At 41.0% G+C, this 16,035-nt stretch overlaps 1 protein-coding gene across 8 annotated transcripts in view; it reads right to left on the bottom strand.

Moving 5' to 3' along the window:
* TTBK2 (tau tubulin kinase 2) overlaps positions 1-16,035 on the bottom strand; it is a 148,005-nt gene that overhangs the window by 44,272 nt on the left and 87,698 nt on the right. For all 8 annotated transcript variants that reach the window (XM_059703877.1, XM_059703858.1, XM_059703867.1 and 5 more), the window contains 2 exons: positions 14,389-14,481; positions 13,630-13,755 (listed from right to left, as the gene is read on the bottom strand). In XM_059703877.1, coding sequence (XP_059559860.1) covers positions 13,630-13,755; positions 14,389-14,481 — 219 coding nt within the window. The remainder of the gene's footprint in view (positions 1-13,629; positions 13,756-14,388; positions 14,482-16,035) is intronic.

The following is a 16,035-nucleotide window of genomic DNA, read 5'->3' as shown; positions in this document are numbered from 1 at the left end:
ACCTATGCTGCCATCTTGGTTTCTCTTTCCTTGGGTCTATTTCTGATTATTTAATCGATTTGTCTCTCTCTTTCACCCAGAGAGTAAGCTCCGATAGGCCAGTACATGTCTGATTCTGATCATCATGTATCTTACGCAATGCCTTATATGTGACTGCAGTATTGTGATCTGTAAAAATATATATTTGGTCATTCAGATAACCAAATTATATTCCTCATATATATTTGGTCTTTGTCCAGAGTTCCTAGCTTTCAGCTCCCAAAACCCTTGGAATTTTCTGAGTAATAAGAGCAATGGGAGTATCTTTTCTTCTAATATTTGATCTAGTCCTCAGTTCCTGAAATCACTTCAAAGCTATAAAGTTGAAATGTCTGTCTTGTTATTCATAGCAAGCCCCTTTCCACCACAACTGGGTTCATGGTCATCAGGTGGCTTTTGGGAAGCACCTAAGAATGAGAGCTGGTCACCAGAAGAACCCACCCTGTTATTAGAGGATTGGAACCTTCAGTCTCACCTCTCTGGCCTCTGGAGGAGGGAAGAGAAGGCTAGAAGTTGAATCAAATGCCAATGGCCAATGCTTTATAATCACTCTGCCTTTCTAATGAAGCTTCCACAAAAACTCAAAATGACAGGATTCTGAGAGTTTCTGGATTGGTGAACACATGGTGGTTACCTCAGAGAGGGCATGGATGCTCTGCACCCTTTCCCCATACCTTGCCCTATGGACCTCTTGCATTTGGTGTTCCTGAGTTATATCCTTTGAAATAAACCAGTAATCTAGTGATAAAATTGGTTTCTTGAGACCTAGAACTGTTCTAGCAAATTAATTGAACCCAAGAGGGAGCTGTGGCAACCTCTGATTTATAGCCAGTCAATCAGAAGGACATGTGACAACCAGGACTTGTGATTGGCTTCTGAAGTGGAGGGCAGTCTTGTGGGGCTGAGTCCTTAACCTGTGGAATCTGATGCTTTCTATCTCGGTAGATAGTGTCAGAATTTATTTCAATTGTTGGACACCCAGCTGATATCAGAGAATTGCTTGGTGGTGTGGGGAAAACAACAACAAAACAACCCATGTTGGAATTGTGATGACAGACCCTTAAATAGATACTCTAAAAACATTTTATGAATAAATGTCTATTTGTAATAAGCCCCAAAGAAAAATAATACAATTTAAAAGGAAACTAAAAAGATAAAAGGAACTGGAAAAGGTAGTTATAAAACCTGAGAGAGAATCATTGATTGGCTGCCTGCTGTATGCACCACACTGGGGATCAAGCCCACAACTCAGGCATATGCCCTGACTAGAACTGAACCGTGACCTCCTGGTTCATAGGTTGATGCTCAATCACTGAGCCACACTGGGCAGGCAAAAGCTGATAATTTTTATTTTGGTCATATTTTTGTTGTTTACTATGTTATAGTCTCCCCAAATTATCAGAGGCAGAGGGCTGTAGAAAACACAAAGGAGAAGGAAGATAGGTTGAGAATCAGCATATAGGAATTGAAGTGACAGACCATTGACCTCTCTTCTGACTCTGGAAATCGAGGCTCTCTCATAGGTTCTCATTGAGTAAGATGTATGCTTCCTGAAAGGTGGAGTTCCTACCATGAGGCAACAACGGCCTTGCTGTGTGAGTACTTATGAACTGGGTGCAATAGGAATAATCCTAAACAGCTTTTATGTAAGATATCCTCTTATCATGGGATTATTTTCTTATAATTATCATAGTATCATTTGTCTTAGAAAATATAACACATGCCATTGGGCCTCAGTTTGTCACTATGACGGTGATTCTAGAGAACAGCAACAGGAGGTAGAAGGATGGAAGACACAGAATGAAGGAAAGCTAAAAGCACTGAGGCACTAAATGGTCTGATTAGATACAACTCTCCAGATACTTTAAAGAACAAAGCATTTCTAATGTAGCAAAATAATTTTCAAATCAGGACCAAGGTGGCTCTAAATACTAATCTTTGATATGTAGAAACAGGACAAGCCAAGGAATCTTTTGCAGATGGAGTGGGGACTGAATTCACTAAAATGAATAAAACAAAAATCCCTCCAATTCAGTTACTCATTCAAACAGATTTGAGAACAATATACATTAGTCACCTTATAAATCACATATATCTATATATCTATATCTATATCTATATCTATATCTATATCTATATCTATATCTATATCTATATCTATATAAATAAAAGGCTAAGCAACTGGCCGATTGGCCGACCAGCCGGTAGCTATGACGCGCACTGACCACCAGGGAGCAGATGCTCAACACAGGAGCTGCTGAGCAACAGCAACTTTGCAGAGTGCCCTCTCACAGTCCGGGACCCCTCAGGGGATGTTGGACTGCCAGTTTCAGCCTGATTCCTGCAGGCCAGGCCAGGCCAGGCCAAGGGAACCCACCTGCTGGAGGGACCCCGCTCACTCTGCAGATGCTCTTTGAGCCCGGGCGCCACCCCAGGTGCATCTGGGCAAGGAGGGACTGTGGGAGGTTGGCTCCAGGGCGTGTCCAGCCCCTCTCGCCCAGTCCTGCCCTGCCAGCCACCTTCTAATTAATTTCTTTTCAATGTGCATGAATCTGTGCACCAGGCCTCTAGTATAGGTATAACAAACACACACACACACACACACAAATGAAACTTGTAGTCGTCATCTTTTTTTAACCCCAATATAACTGAGGAACAAAGGATTTTCCAAATAGGAGCTCACTGTAGCAGTAATTTTCAAACTGAAAAGGGGGCAGAACAAAATCTGAAAACACTTTACAGTTGATTCTGACACTTTCCCTATAAGAAGGCATGTCCCATGTCCCATATCTCTGCACTAAGAATCACTGAAAATTTGCCTTCCTGGTGTGACTCAGGGGTTCACGGTTCACGGTTCAGTCAGGCACATGCCGGGGTTGCAGGCTCAGTCCCCAGGAGGGGGTGTGCAAGAGGCAGCTGATCAATGGTTCTCTCTCATCATTGATGTTTCTATCTCTCTCCTTCTCCGTTCCTCTCTGAAATCAATAAAAAAAAGTATCACTGAAAATCTAGTATATGCCTGACTTCTTTACTTCTTTTATTTGATAACACAGTCTTAGAAATACAAACTCATCTAAAGAATCCAAGTACCCCCAGGGGATGCCGCCACATTCCAGAGAGGGTTTAAAGTCACCTGATGAATGTCGCACAGCTTCCTGAAGAATTTTGCTCAGAGTTAAGACATTTAATATATTTTATAATACAATAAAAACAAAGTTAGAAAGCAAAATTCATATGACCCTTTAAGATAAATCAGAAGAATGCAAATAAATTTTGAATTTATGGCTGACACTTTAAGACTGTTCCTAGAACTCTTGACAAAATGCTTATACATTGCTGCAATAGGAGAGAATGGTGAACTAGTGTGGGAAACTCCAGAGCAGTGGTTCTCAACCTTCCTAATGCTGCGACCCTTTAATACAGTTCCTCATGTTGTGGCGACCCCCAACCATAAAATTATTTTTGTTGCTACTTCATAACTGTAATTTTGCAACTGTTACGAATCGTAATGTAAATAACTGATATGTAGGATATATTTTCATTGTTACAAATTGAACATAATTAAAGCATAGTGATTAATCACAAAAATAATATGTAATTATATATGTGTTTTCCGATGGTCTTAGGCGACCCCTGTGAAAGGGTCGTTCGACCCCCAAAGGGGTCGCAACCTACAGGTTGAGAACTGCTGCTCTAGAGGCATACATCGTGAGGAAGGAAAATCTTCCTTGAATGAAATCCCAGCTTGCCCTTTCAAAGACAATGGAGACTAATTCCAGTCTATGCAATAACAAGAATTATTTGTAATGTGATACTGAGGACTCACTGAGAATCCTGATACCTGAATTCTCAGTTAATAAATAGTAAATTAATGGATCAATAAAGCACTTAGTCAGCAGAGTGCAATGGCAATGCTGGCTTGGCTGATTCAAAGATAGATTATTTACTGCAAAATAAACTGACTCAGTGATAAGTAGATGCAATACAGGTAAGGAAATGCTAATGTTCTAGATTTCCCTTCTCTGCCAGGGATTTTTAGCAGCATCAATAGAAGGGAAAAAAACTGTACTGCATCTACCCTTTGAAGAACAGAACAAAAAATGAGATCAAATAGAGAATGAGTTGAAAAAGCCCAGAGTTTTAGCAGTTTTCACCATTTTATATCAATATCTGGAAGAGAACTCAGGAGTCCTAGTCGGCAGCCCCAGGGGACCTGAGGCAGTGAGAGGCAGCATGGCTGCTCATCCACCTCTCTCCATCTCTTCTGCTTATATCCAAATCAAGACCATTATTTTTCCTGCCCACAAGGAAAGACTATCTCCAGCCTCCCTTACAGTTAGAATTGGGACAATGTGAATGGGTTATTGCCGGGAGCCGGTCCATGCTTGCTGTTTCAAGGGACCTGGCATATATGGCATACTGTTCTTGGCACTATGTGTTTTAACCAAGGTCTCTGAGAAAGGTGGTTTCCCCAGGTAGGGATTTTCCCCTGAAGTTAGGGAGGGAATAAAACCCCTCAACTAAGTGCCAGGCGGGTAATTAATCCCTTTAACTACGAACAGTCATGCTTAAACTACATAATCTTTTCTCCCTGGAATGGAGATAAGAAACGCCCTAACCTTTGTAATAGAGATTGATAGGATTGAATCAACTGGTATAAATACAGTTGTAACAAGACAGAAACACTCAGAACTCAGAACACAGAACTCATAAGACAGAAAGACACAGAACTTAGAACAGAATCAAGAAGACAGAATCTACTCGGAGCCTAGAGACAGAGCCTAGCGGGAGAACATGGCAAGGGATCCTGGACTGAACCTGACTACAGAGATTGGCAGGAGAACCTGACTGGAACCTGGACACTGAACCTGACTGGAGAGCCTGGACAGAACCTGGCTGGAGAACCTAGCGAGGGAACATGGCTACAGAACCTCGCTGGAGATCCGAAGCAGAACCTCTCTGGAGATCCGGGCTAGAGATCCTGGCTAGGCTGCTGATCAACTGAACGCTGTCTCCGTGCCCTTCCTTCTTCGCTGACTCCGTCCACACCTTTGGGGACCCCTGGACCTGCTGGGGTTGGACCCCGGCAGGTTATGGCCACAGGGGTATATGCCAAACTGTTTGGACCACTTCCAGGCCTCATTATAAAACCCCTAAAGCATCACCCACACTCGCTCTTCCCCTTCCTGATGACTGTACAGGCTATGTATTATAGACAGCAGTGTCAAAATATGGATGGAGCCTGGATGTTCAAGTTACCACTTGAGAGTTGCCTAGGAGAGCTGCCCAGTAACTACACTGCTTTATGACACAAAAAACAAACCTCTGTAATATTAAGACATTGATTTTTTAAAAATATTTTTTTCTTTCCAAAGCATAGTTCAGTCTTTCTCTATACCTCCCTAAATAGTCTCTAATTCTCTTCTGCTTCATTTGAATGCACACAACTGCAAAAACAATCCTCTTAAAACACGAATTGGAGGACCAGTTAAGATGGCAGTGTAGGTAAATGCGGAACTTGCTGCTTCAAACAACCACATTGAAATTACAACTAAAATACAGAAGAACTATCATTTAGAACCACCTGAACTCTAGCTCAACAGAAGTCCTACAACCAGAGAATTAAAGAAGTAGCTCATCAAGACTGTTAAGAAGGGCGGAATCACGGAACTTGCTGGTACCACACCCCGTGTGTAGGTTTAAAATCAGGAGGGATATCTTGGCTGTGAGGTTTCCCTGAGGAGGGGTGTCAGCCCCACAACTTTGGCTGTAAAAATCAGCAGGGATGATGCGTGAGGGACACAGAGGCTGCTGGCCCCAGGCAGTTCCTCTTAAAGGGCCTGGGCACCAATCTATGAGTTCCTCAGACTCACTCCCTCTGAGCTCCAGTTCTGGGACAGCAGCTTGCAAGGAACCTGGGACATTCGGGGGGGGGAACTAATTTGCCTGGAATCAGGGCGAGAGCTGGAGGGGCAGCTTTCTTTCAGACAGAAGTGCTGGCAGAGGCCACTTGCTGAGTTAGCAGGCAGGGCACCACATATGAATTTTCATCAACCTGGCTCACACTTTTTTGCCCTGCCCCTCCCTACTAGCAGGCTAATGCAAGCCATTTCCAGTGGCTTTTCCATAAAATTGACCTCTCTTGCCTCATGCTTCAAACCTTCCTAAAATCTCTCAAAAAAGCAATAGCTGGTCTTAGTGTACCCCGTAAGTCTCAGTAAGTGGCCTCAGACCTGGCACTAGCAGCAGCCCACCTTGGTTCATAGCTTGGCCTCTCGTGGGCACCTCCAAGCCCAACACAAGTAGCAGCCATCTGCAGATTGCTTTGTAGCTCATGCTGAGTGTCCCTGGGCAGGGGACAGGCAGTGGTTGACTTTGCACCTACTGGGAGGCTCCAGAGACAGTGCACCCAGTGGTGAGCTTTGAGCACTCCGGATTACAACCCTACCACCTTCACGAGTGACAAACTCAAGGGAGGACTCTGAGAGCAACAAAGCCCCACTGAAGCAAGTCCTATTCCATAGGGCAGGCTCCTGCACAGCAGCTTTTCTGCTGTAGTCACAGACCATCTTTGCAACTAACTGGCCTGGGGGTCAATCCTTCCCAGTGACACCAACATAAATCAAGGCTCAACTGCAATAGGACAGTGCACCCAGCACAGGTGACTGGAGAGGCTGAGCCCCTGGGCCCTACAAGACACATACTACATAAAGCCATTCTACCAAGTTTGGGAGACATAGCAGATCTATCTAATACATAGAAACAAACAGGGAAGCAGCCAAAATTTAGAGACAAAGAAACATGTTACAAATGAAAACAGGAGAAATCTCCAGAAAAAGAATTAAATGAAATGGAAGTAAGAAAAGTACCAGATAGCCCTAGCCAGTTGTTCAGTGGTTAGGGCATCGGCCCATGGACTAAAGGGTTGTGGGTTTGATTCAGGTCAAGGGCATGTACCTGGGTTGCAGGCTCCATCCCTGGCCCTGGTCAGGGTGTGTGCAGGGGGCAACCAATCGAAGTGTCTCTCTCATAAGGATGTTTCGCTCTCTCTCTGTCTCTCCCCCACTTCCTTCCACTCTCTCTAAAAGTCAATGAAAAAAATGTCCTCAGGTAAGGATTAACAAACAAAACAAAACAACTACAAGATACAGAATTTAAGACAATAGTTATAATGATGCTCAAGGAACTTAATGAGAACTTCAAGGAACTTAAGAGAATTTCAAGGAACTTAGTGAAAACATCAATAACATAAAAAAGGACCAGTCAGGCCCAGCCAGTGTGGCTCAGTGGCTGAACATCAACCCATGAACCAGGAGGTCAGGGTTCAATTCCCAGTCAGGATACATGCCTGGATTGTGAGTTTCATCCTTAGTAGGGAGGCAGCTGATAATTTTCTCTCATTATTGATGTTTCTCTTTCTCCCTCTCCCTTCCTCTCTCTGAAGAGTGTGTGTGTGTGTGTGTGTGTGTGTATAATTTTTTATTTTTTTAAAAAAAGGACCAGTCAGAAATGAAGCACACATTAACTGAAATAAGGAATGATTTACAGGGGGTCAACAGTAGATTAGAGGATTCTGAGAATCAAATCAAGAATTTGGAATATATTGCCCTGGCTGGCTTGGCTCAGTGGATAGAGCATCAGCCTGCAGATTGCAGGGTCCCAGGTTCGAGTCTGGCCAAGGACACATGCCTGGGTTGCAGGCTTGATCCCCAGTGCGGGGTGTGCAGGAGGCAGCCAATCAATGATTCTCTCTCATCATTGATGTTTCTCTCTCTCTCTCTCTCTTTCTCCCTTCCTCTCTGAAATCAATAAAGAAATATATATATATTTTTAAAAAGATTGCAATATAAGGAAGCAAAAAACACCCAATAGGAACAGCAAAAGAAAAAAGAATCCAAAAATATGAACTCAGTGTAAAGAGCCTCTGGGACAACTTAAAATGTACCAACATTCACATCATAGGGTTGCTGGAAGGGGAAGAGGGGCGACAAGATATTGAAAGCCTATTTGAAAAAATAATGACAGAAAACTTTCCCTACCTGGTGAAAGAAATAGACTTACAGTCCAGGAAGCACAGAGAATCCTAAACAAAACGAACCCAAAGAGGCCTATACCAAGACACGCAATAATTAAATGTCAAAGGAAAATGGCAAAGAGAGAATATTAAAAGCAGCAAGAGCCCTAGCTGGTTTGGCTCAGTGTATAGAATGACAGCCTGTGGACCAAAGGGTCCCTGGTTTGATTCCAGTCAAGGGCACATACCTACGTTGCAGGCTCCTTCCAGGCCCGGGCCCTGGTCAGGCAGCATGCAGGAGGCAACCAATTGGTGTGTTTCGCTCACATCGATGTTTTTCTCTGTCTTTCCCTCTCTCTTCCACTCTCTGTAAAAATCAATGGAAAAATATCTTCGAGTGAGGATTAAAAAAAAAAAAAGCAAGAGAAAAGCTGTTAGTTACCTACAAGGCAGTACCCATACGGCTGTCAACTGATTTCTCAACAGAAAATTTGCAAGCCAGAAGGGAGTGGAATGTAATATTCAAAGTGATGAAAAGCAAGGACTTACAACCAAGATTACTCTACCCAGCAAAGCTATAATTTAGAATTAAAGTTCAGATAAAGAGCTTCCTAGACAAAAAAAAGTTAAAGGAGTTCATCACCACCAAATCAGTATTACATGAAATGTTAAAGGGAGGAGGAAGAAGAGAAGGAGGAGGAGTGAGAGGAAGAAAAAAATGATAATAAATACCTATCTATCAACAAATGAATGTAAAAATCAAAATAAATAAACAAGCAGAACAGAAACAGACTCATAAGTACAGAGAACATTTTGACAGCTGCCAGACAGGAGAAGGATTGGGGGGATGGGTGAAAAAGGTGAAGGGATTTAGAAATACAAATTAGTCCTAGCCCATGGACACAGACAATAGACAGGTAAAGCCTGGGATGGGGTGGGAGATGGGTCAGGGGGGGAAAAATGGGGGATATCTATAATACTCTCAACAATAAAATAAAGAAAAAACCCACCACAAATTGGATCACAATGCTTCTGTATGTTCTTTCAAGGCTTCCTGCTGCAGAGAATAAAATCCAAATTCTTTAACAAGGACTATAAGGCCCTGCATCATCTAGTCTCTGCCTTTCAGATTTCATCTCAAACCACTCTCTCCCCTAATTAACTATCTTCTGGCCACTTGTCTTCTTTTAGTTCCTTTCTTGATTCAGAGTCTATGCCCATTGTTCTTCCTTTTGCTTATAATATTCTTTCTCTCCAAATGGTCAATATAGTCTCACTTTTTAGGGCATGGCTTAAATGGCAGCTTTAGAAAAAGACTTTTTCTGACCTAATTTATGGGAAGTTCCTCCTTCTTTGTCTCTAGCTCAAATTCTTATTTGTTTGCTTCATAAGCCGCTCATCTATGCCCTCTGAAAAATTTAACTCTTATCACTAAACTGCTAAACACTAAAACTACTTTAAGTCCCCCAAAGCAAGAGGGGCCGGTTTTGGATTTCTGCTCTATCATAACCTCTGATTTTAGCAATGTTGTGGCAGTGTATGAACTGGCTTATATACACATTTTAGTTTCAGGCTCACCAATGGGGTATATATAGGTTTCATTAGACTTCTCAACTTGCTAAACAATACTTAACATAACCTGAACACTCCAATAAAGATACTTTTTGTGTTCTTATGTCAGAATCATGTAATTCTATTAATTAACAACAATTTCAGATAATTCTTCATATAATTTTTGTGTAATTTCACTGAATTTTTCTTAACCAGTCATGTTGGTATTTACTTTATAGTGCCTATTGTACTTGTGGCCGCCTCTCCAAGGAAGGCAGATGGCAAATTGGAAAGAGCATGGGCCTTTTTGAATGCATCAGAAATGGGTTCAGATAACCACTTCTAGCACCACTAGTTTTCCCAGGCTACTAAGTCTCCATAAGACGGGGTAATAGTACTGCCTAGATGTAACTGTGACACTGTTGTGCATGTGACAATAATGTGTAAAGGCACCATGGGCTCTCCTTTGTCCAGTCTGATGCTACTATATTAGTTTTCCATTAACAGTGACACTTACAGGTGGAGTCCTGTGGTCGAAGTCAAGGTTGATAAAGATTTTCCTAGGTACCACTCAGATGATTTCCTTTCTTAAAACACCTTAAAATGATTTATTTAAATTATAAGGTAGCCATACTTTTTAAAACACATTTAAAAAACGTTGGCCAAGCACTTTTTAAAAAAGTTTTAATGTGAAATACAGTTGACCCTTCAACATCTCAGGGGTTAGAGGTACTGACCACTCACAGAGCCGAAAATCCAGGTATAACTTAAGTTGGCCATCCATGTATGAAAATTCCTAACCACTTATAAGTGGACCCACACAGTTCAAACCCATGTTGTTCAAGGGCACATATTTTGATCAACTGTAATTAAAGATTCATGGTACAAAAATATTATACAGAGAAGTACCCTTCACCCAGTTTTCCCCAGTGGTAACATCCTAAAGAACTAAAGTACAATATCAAAACCAGGAAAATGACACTGGTACAATTCATAGAACTTATCAAATTTTACAAGTTTTATATGCACTCCTCTGTGTGTGTGCATAAATCTATGCAATTCTGTCACCCAAGGAGATTCACGGCCCAGCACTCTTTTGTTTCTTATGGTTGCTATGCTTTTTCAAAATCAAATAATAAAAACAATATTTATAAGATATTTGCTTTAATCTTGGCTATAACTCTGATATCTGCACCTCCAGTTTAAGAGACAGAAAATAGTACTTAGAGTACATAGCATATAATCGTACAGCGTGGGGCAAATATAAGTTTACAGTTGTATGTGAAACAGTCTTTTTCTTGTATTATTATCTATTAGTTATTGTTCCTAATACAGGAACAACTATAAACCTACTTATGCCACACCCTGTATTTTGACTGATAAACTTGTATATAATATCCCAAAACACCATAACATTTTCCAAAACCTGTGTTGGCCTTTTTTCTTATTGAGACATGCATAAAAGATTCCTGGTAGACGAGAGCAAACAGCTCTTCTTTCTAGCCTACACCTGCTGTCAGAGTGAGCAGCAGCAGGCTACTGGATGATATATTGGCCATGTACAATTTCTTAAGTAATTTTCTCTAGGAAGAAACTCTGATTTTTAAAATGTATAAAACATACACATTCAAAGTGTAAGAGGCTTTTTTAAACAGCCTCATTTAACACTCTGATTATAAAATATATTCATTTTGGTCTTGGCTCAGAACACAGAAAGTTGGAGAAATATTATTTGTCCTTTAATGTAGCCAGGGCAGCAGTCATGCTAAATACTGGTAGGTATTTTGCTTGTTGCTAGAGGATATTTATTGTTGTTTTTAACTATAGTGGTTGCCCAATGAGAAATTTAAAATTCTGAACAGTAATTAAACTAAAATTCAAGAATGAATTCCGTTCACAAGAATAATCAGATACAAAGTAGGGTAATTTTCCTCAAAATGAAGACTGCAGTAGGCCTCTGCGAGGAAAGCAAGAGACGAAAACCTACAAAGCTCAGCTCTTTTTGGAACCTGATGCCACACTGATACTAGGCATCAGAACACAGTCACACCAATATCTTTTATCCAATTATCCTTTTCCTGTCCACTGGCCCCCTGCTCCCATTCGCTGCTTATGAAAGATTGGAGAACAAGAAAGAACCAGATTATTTATGGAATCTGTGAAACAAAGAAAATATTATGCTTGCTCTTTCTCTTCCAAAAACACAAAAATCACTGTGCTTTGTTTTGTAACAGAAACACAGAGAAGCCTCCGAGAGAATATACAAATGAAAAACTCAAGAACATAATGTGCTAATTTAAACTAAATTAATTATAGGTTAAAGTTTCAAATCCAGCTGGTGAATACAAAAGTTTTCTTAAAATTGTAGATATAACTAAGTGGAGAACATAATCTAAAAGTTTTTGCTATGCTAAACTTTTACATTCCTAGGCAAATGTCAATAACAAAATTATTAACACCCAAGATGGGAAAGTTGGAAAATTTTCTAGCTCTTCCTGAATCTAGTCTTACAAGAATAATTTCATTATTTTATTGCAAGTAATGTGAACTGTCATCATTTCAGAAAATACATCTATGAAATACTATATAATACATATATGAAATACTATATAATAAAACCCTAATATGCAAATCTACCAAACAGCAGAACAACCGGTTGCTATGATGTGCACTGACCACAGGGGGCAGACGCTCAATGCAGGTACTGCCCCCTGGTGGTCACTGCGCTCCCATAGGGGGAGCACAACTCTGCCAGAAGCCAGGCTCACAACTGGCAAGCGCAGTGGCGGTGGCGGGAGCCTCTCCCACCTCCACAGCAGCACTAAGGAGCAGCGAGCAGGCAGGTTGTAAGGAACAAGGGGTCCCAGACTATAAGAAGGATTCCCGCCTGTGAGAGGGATGTCTGCCTGCCAGCTTAGGCCCAATGCCCCCAGGGATCGGGCCTAAGCCGGCAGGTGGACATCCCCAGAGGAATCCTAGACTGCGAGAGGGTGCAGGCCAGCTGAAGGACTCCCCACACCAAGTGCACAAATATTGTGCATTGGGTCTCTAGTATAAATATAAGAACATACTCCAAAGCGACTGGTATACAATGTATTTTCTCCATTTTTTAGACAGTATATAGTTTATAACACAAATAGTCATATAGGAAAGAAGACAAGCTCACCCCCTTAAGGTCTCTAAGGACCCAATGTTGTATGTTGCCTCTCTGCTTTATATCTTATTTATATCTTATACAAAAACTGCAATTTCACACAGAAATAGTTATTACATGCAAATAAGTTTGCTGTGAGGTGGGTAATCTTAGTCTTTTGACTAGGCAACACTTACAACACTTTAGAATAAAAAACTTCCATCAACAGGCAATAAAGTCTATGTGTAGTCCTTTGTAGATAAAAATAATACACTAATATATTATTATTATTAATCTATGTGTGGCTTCATTTATGTTTTCAGTGGTAGTGATTATTCTGCATTAAGCTCTGACCAAGTTTTCCCTGAAACCAATAGAATCTTCTGAAATATAGCTGGTTGGGTTAGGGATGCAATTTGTGACAAACCAAGACAACCCTTAGGCCTCATTAATGGATGCTCTAAGGAAATGATTAACGGAGCACAGACAAAATGGAGCCAACAATCTTCACTGTGGTCCCAAAGCATATTAATATATAATATGCAGCCCTCAAGCCCTCGACAGATACATTACCTAGCTGAACATTTCCTTCTGGTCAACATTAACTATAGGATTTATATAATTTGAACTGTCAGCACTTCTACATCAGATGAATAATAGCAGGAACAGTAAAATCTGTTTCATGATGAACAAACCTAAAACTCTAATGAAGTATGTTCATCCAGAAGGAAGGAAACACACACAGAGAGACACTGTCATCATCAGTTAATTTCACCACATTCTCAGAATGTATTAAAATAGTATTATTCTAGGGACCTCCCAGAGTCATTTATAACTATAATAAGTGAAGACAGAATAATTAGCTCACAGAACTCACAAGAGGATTGATTACCTGATAGTCTGGTTTTGTAAAATAATCCAAAGAGGAGATGTGGTCCAGAAAGATGCTGAATTCTGGAGGGAGATGTTTCAACATAAGCTTGTGGTCATACCTCTCCTTAATAGAGCCTACTTGCTCCTGGGAAGAAAAGAGAAATGGAACCAAAGTCAATTTCTCTTGGCAGCTACACATTAAGAGCCTCTCAGTAACAGTCTCAAGGGTATGTGCCGAAGATAATTAAGTATAAAGCAAGAACTGAGCTCATACTAATAGCTTAATGCATACTGCTTTAAGGGGTGGGGAGGGGAACTGTAATGCAGAACCAAAGGATAATACCGAGTTCTGCATCAGTGAATCGTTAGCTCTCCCCCAAAACAGTTGATCTTAAATCTGGTTATCAACAAAGATGTTTACAGTTTTCAAATTAAACAATATAATGTGACGATTAAAAAAAGAGTTTCATTGATTTATAAAAAAAAAAGAGAACTAGTGAAAATAAAAACTAAGAGGGAAGACTAGAAATCACATCAGAAATAATAATTGTACATATATTAGTATCTATTCCTGTGTACAAAGAAAAAGTCATAAAATTAACTAGATCTCTAATATCAGGTCATAGACACAAAAATATACATATTGGGTATTATACAGTGAAGGTGCTTGTACATTTTAATTCTTATACCTAAATATATTCTCAACAAAGATGTCTACAAAGGAGGAAATTTTATTATTTTCCCTACCCAAAACTGACATTTCCATTTCCAAAATTACCTTGTCTTTTATTTTTCTCCATGGCAGCTGCCCAACTACAAACTCCACCAACATGTAGAATAAGGACCAAAGGTCATCGTGTCTTCCCATTTCCTTCATAAACAAAACAAAATTCAGTCACATTATATTAATATACTCCCTGTGAGTATATGACATTGTCTAAGACCTAACTATTGTGTTTCATCCTATAATAAGGCCTAAACATTGAAATATAGTGCCCACAAATGAGAGAAAGCACACAATATATAACAAATGTACATGGCAGAAGGAATATACTGAAGAACTTGATATAAAGAATGCTCCCTGCCCTGACCGGTTTGGCTCAGTGAATAGAGCGTTGGCCTGCGGACTGAAGGGTCCCAGGTTCAATTCCAGTCAAGGGCATGTACCTCGGTTGCAGGCACATCCCCAGTAGGGGGTGTGCAAGAGGCAGCTGATCGCTGATCGATATTTCTAACTCTCTATCCCTCTCCCTTCCTCTACGTAAAAATCAATAAAATATATATTTTTTAAAAAGAATGCCCCCAAACCCAGAATGCTTGCAATAATATAATTAACAGCCCATTAATTGATAAATGTAAGGGAAATTAGTATTTAGTGGGTACAGAGTTTCAGTGTTGCAAAATGAAAAAGTTCCAGAAATCTGTTGTGCAATAATGTGAATATACTTAACACTAACATATTGCACACTTAAAAACCAGCCAGTAGGAATGACATGCACTGACCATCAGGGGGCAGACGCTCAACGCAGGAGCTGCCGAGCGACACAACTTTGCAGCGTGCCTTCTTGCACTCTGGGACCCCTCAGGGGATGTTGGACTGCCAATCCCCACAGGCCAGGCTGAGGGACCCCACCTGCTGGAGGGACCTCTGCTCACTCGGCAGACACCCTTCGAGCCCCAGTGCTGCCCCAGGTGCGGCTGGCCAAGGAGGGACCGCGGGAGGTTGGCTCCAGGGTGTGTCTGGCCCATCTTGCCCATTCCTACCCCGCTAGCCACCTTCTAATTAATTTCCTTTCAATGTGCATGAATCTGTGCACTGGGCCTCTAGTTAACTATAAAGCTTACTACTTACAACATTTTGTAAGAATCTATCTGGAAAATAAGAGTACCTTCTTTTCAAGGCAGAATAACTGACTAAATGCCATAATATAAAACAATACTGAATCAAAATGCTACCCACTGATAAAAAATAATTTTCCTATTTTTAATTTATAATCCTATATAATAAAAGGCTAATATGAAAATCAACCAAACAGCAGAACGATCAGTCACTATGATGCGCACTGACCACCAGGGGGCATATGCTCAATGCAGGAGCTGCCCCCTGGTGGTCAGTGCGCTCCCACAGGGGAAGCACCTCTCAGCCAGAAGCCGGGCTCATGGCTGGCAAGCACAGTGGTGGTGGCGGGAGCCTCTCCCGCCTCCGCTACAGCGCTAAGGATGTCTGACTGATGGCTGAGGGACCTCCCGCCCCAGTGCATGTATTTTGTGCACCAGGCCTCTAGTCACATCATAAGAAACCAAATTAACTGGGGCATAGCATACACAACCTCAGCATACTCTTCCTTTATATTTAGCATTGGTCAATTTTCATTACAGCAATTTTGGCTTTACAGAACAAAAATAAAGTAACAAAGACCAAGAA

The sequence above is a fragment of the Myotis daubentonii genome, chromosome 1 (assembly GCF_963259705.1).
Source record: "Myotis daubentonii chromosome 1, mMyoDau2.1, whole genome shotgun sequence".
Classification (NCBI taxonomy): domain Eukaryota; kingdom Metazoa; phylum Chordata; class Mammalia; order Chiroptera; family Vespertilionidae; genus Myotis; species Myotis daubentonii.
This window is presented reverse-complemented; position numbering and strand designations above follow the sequence as displayed.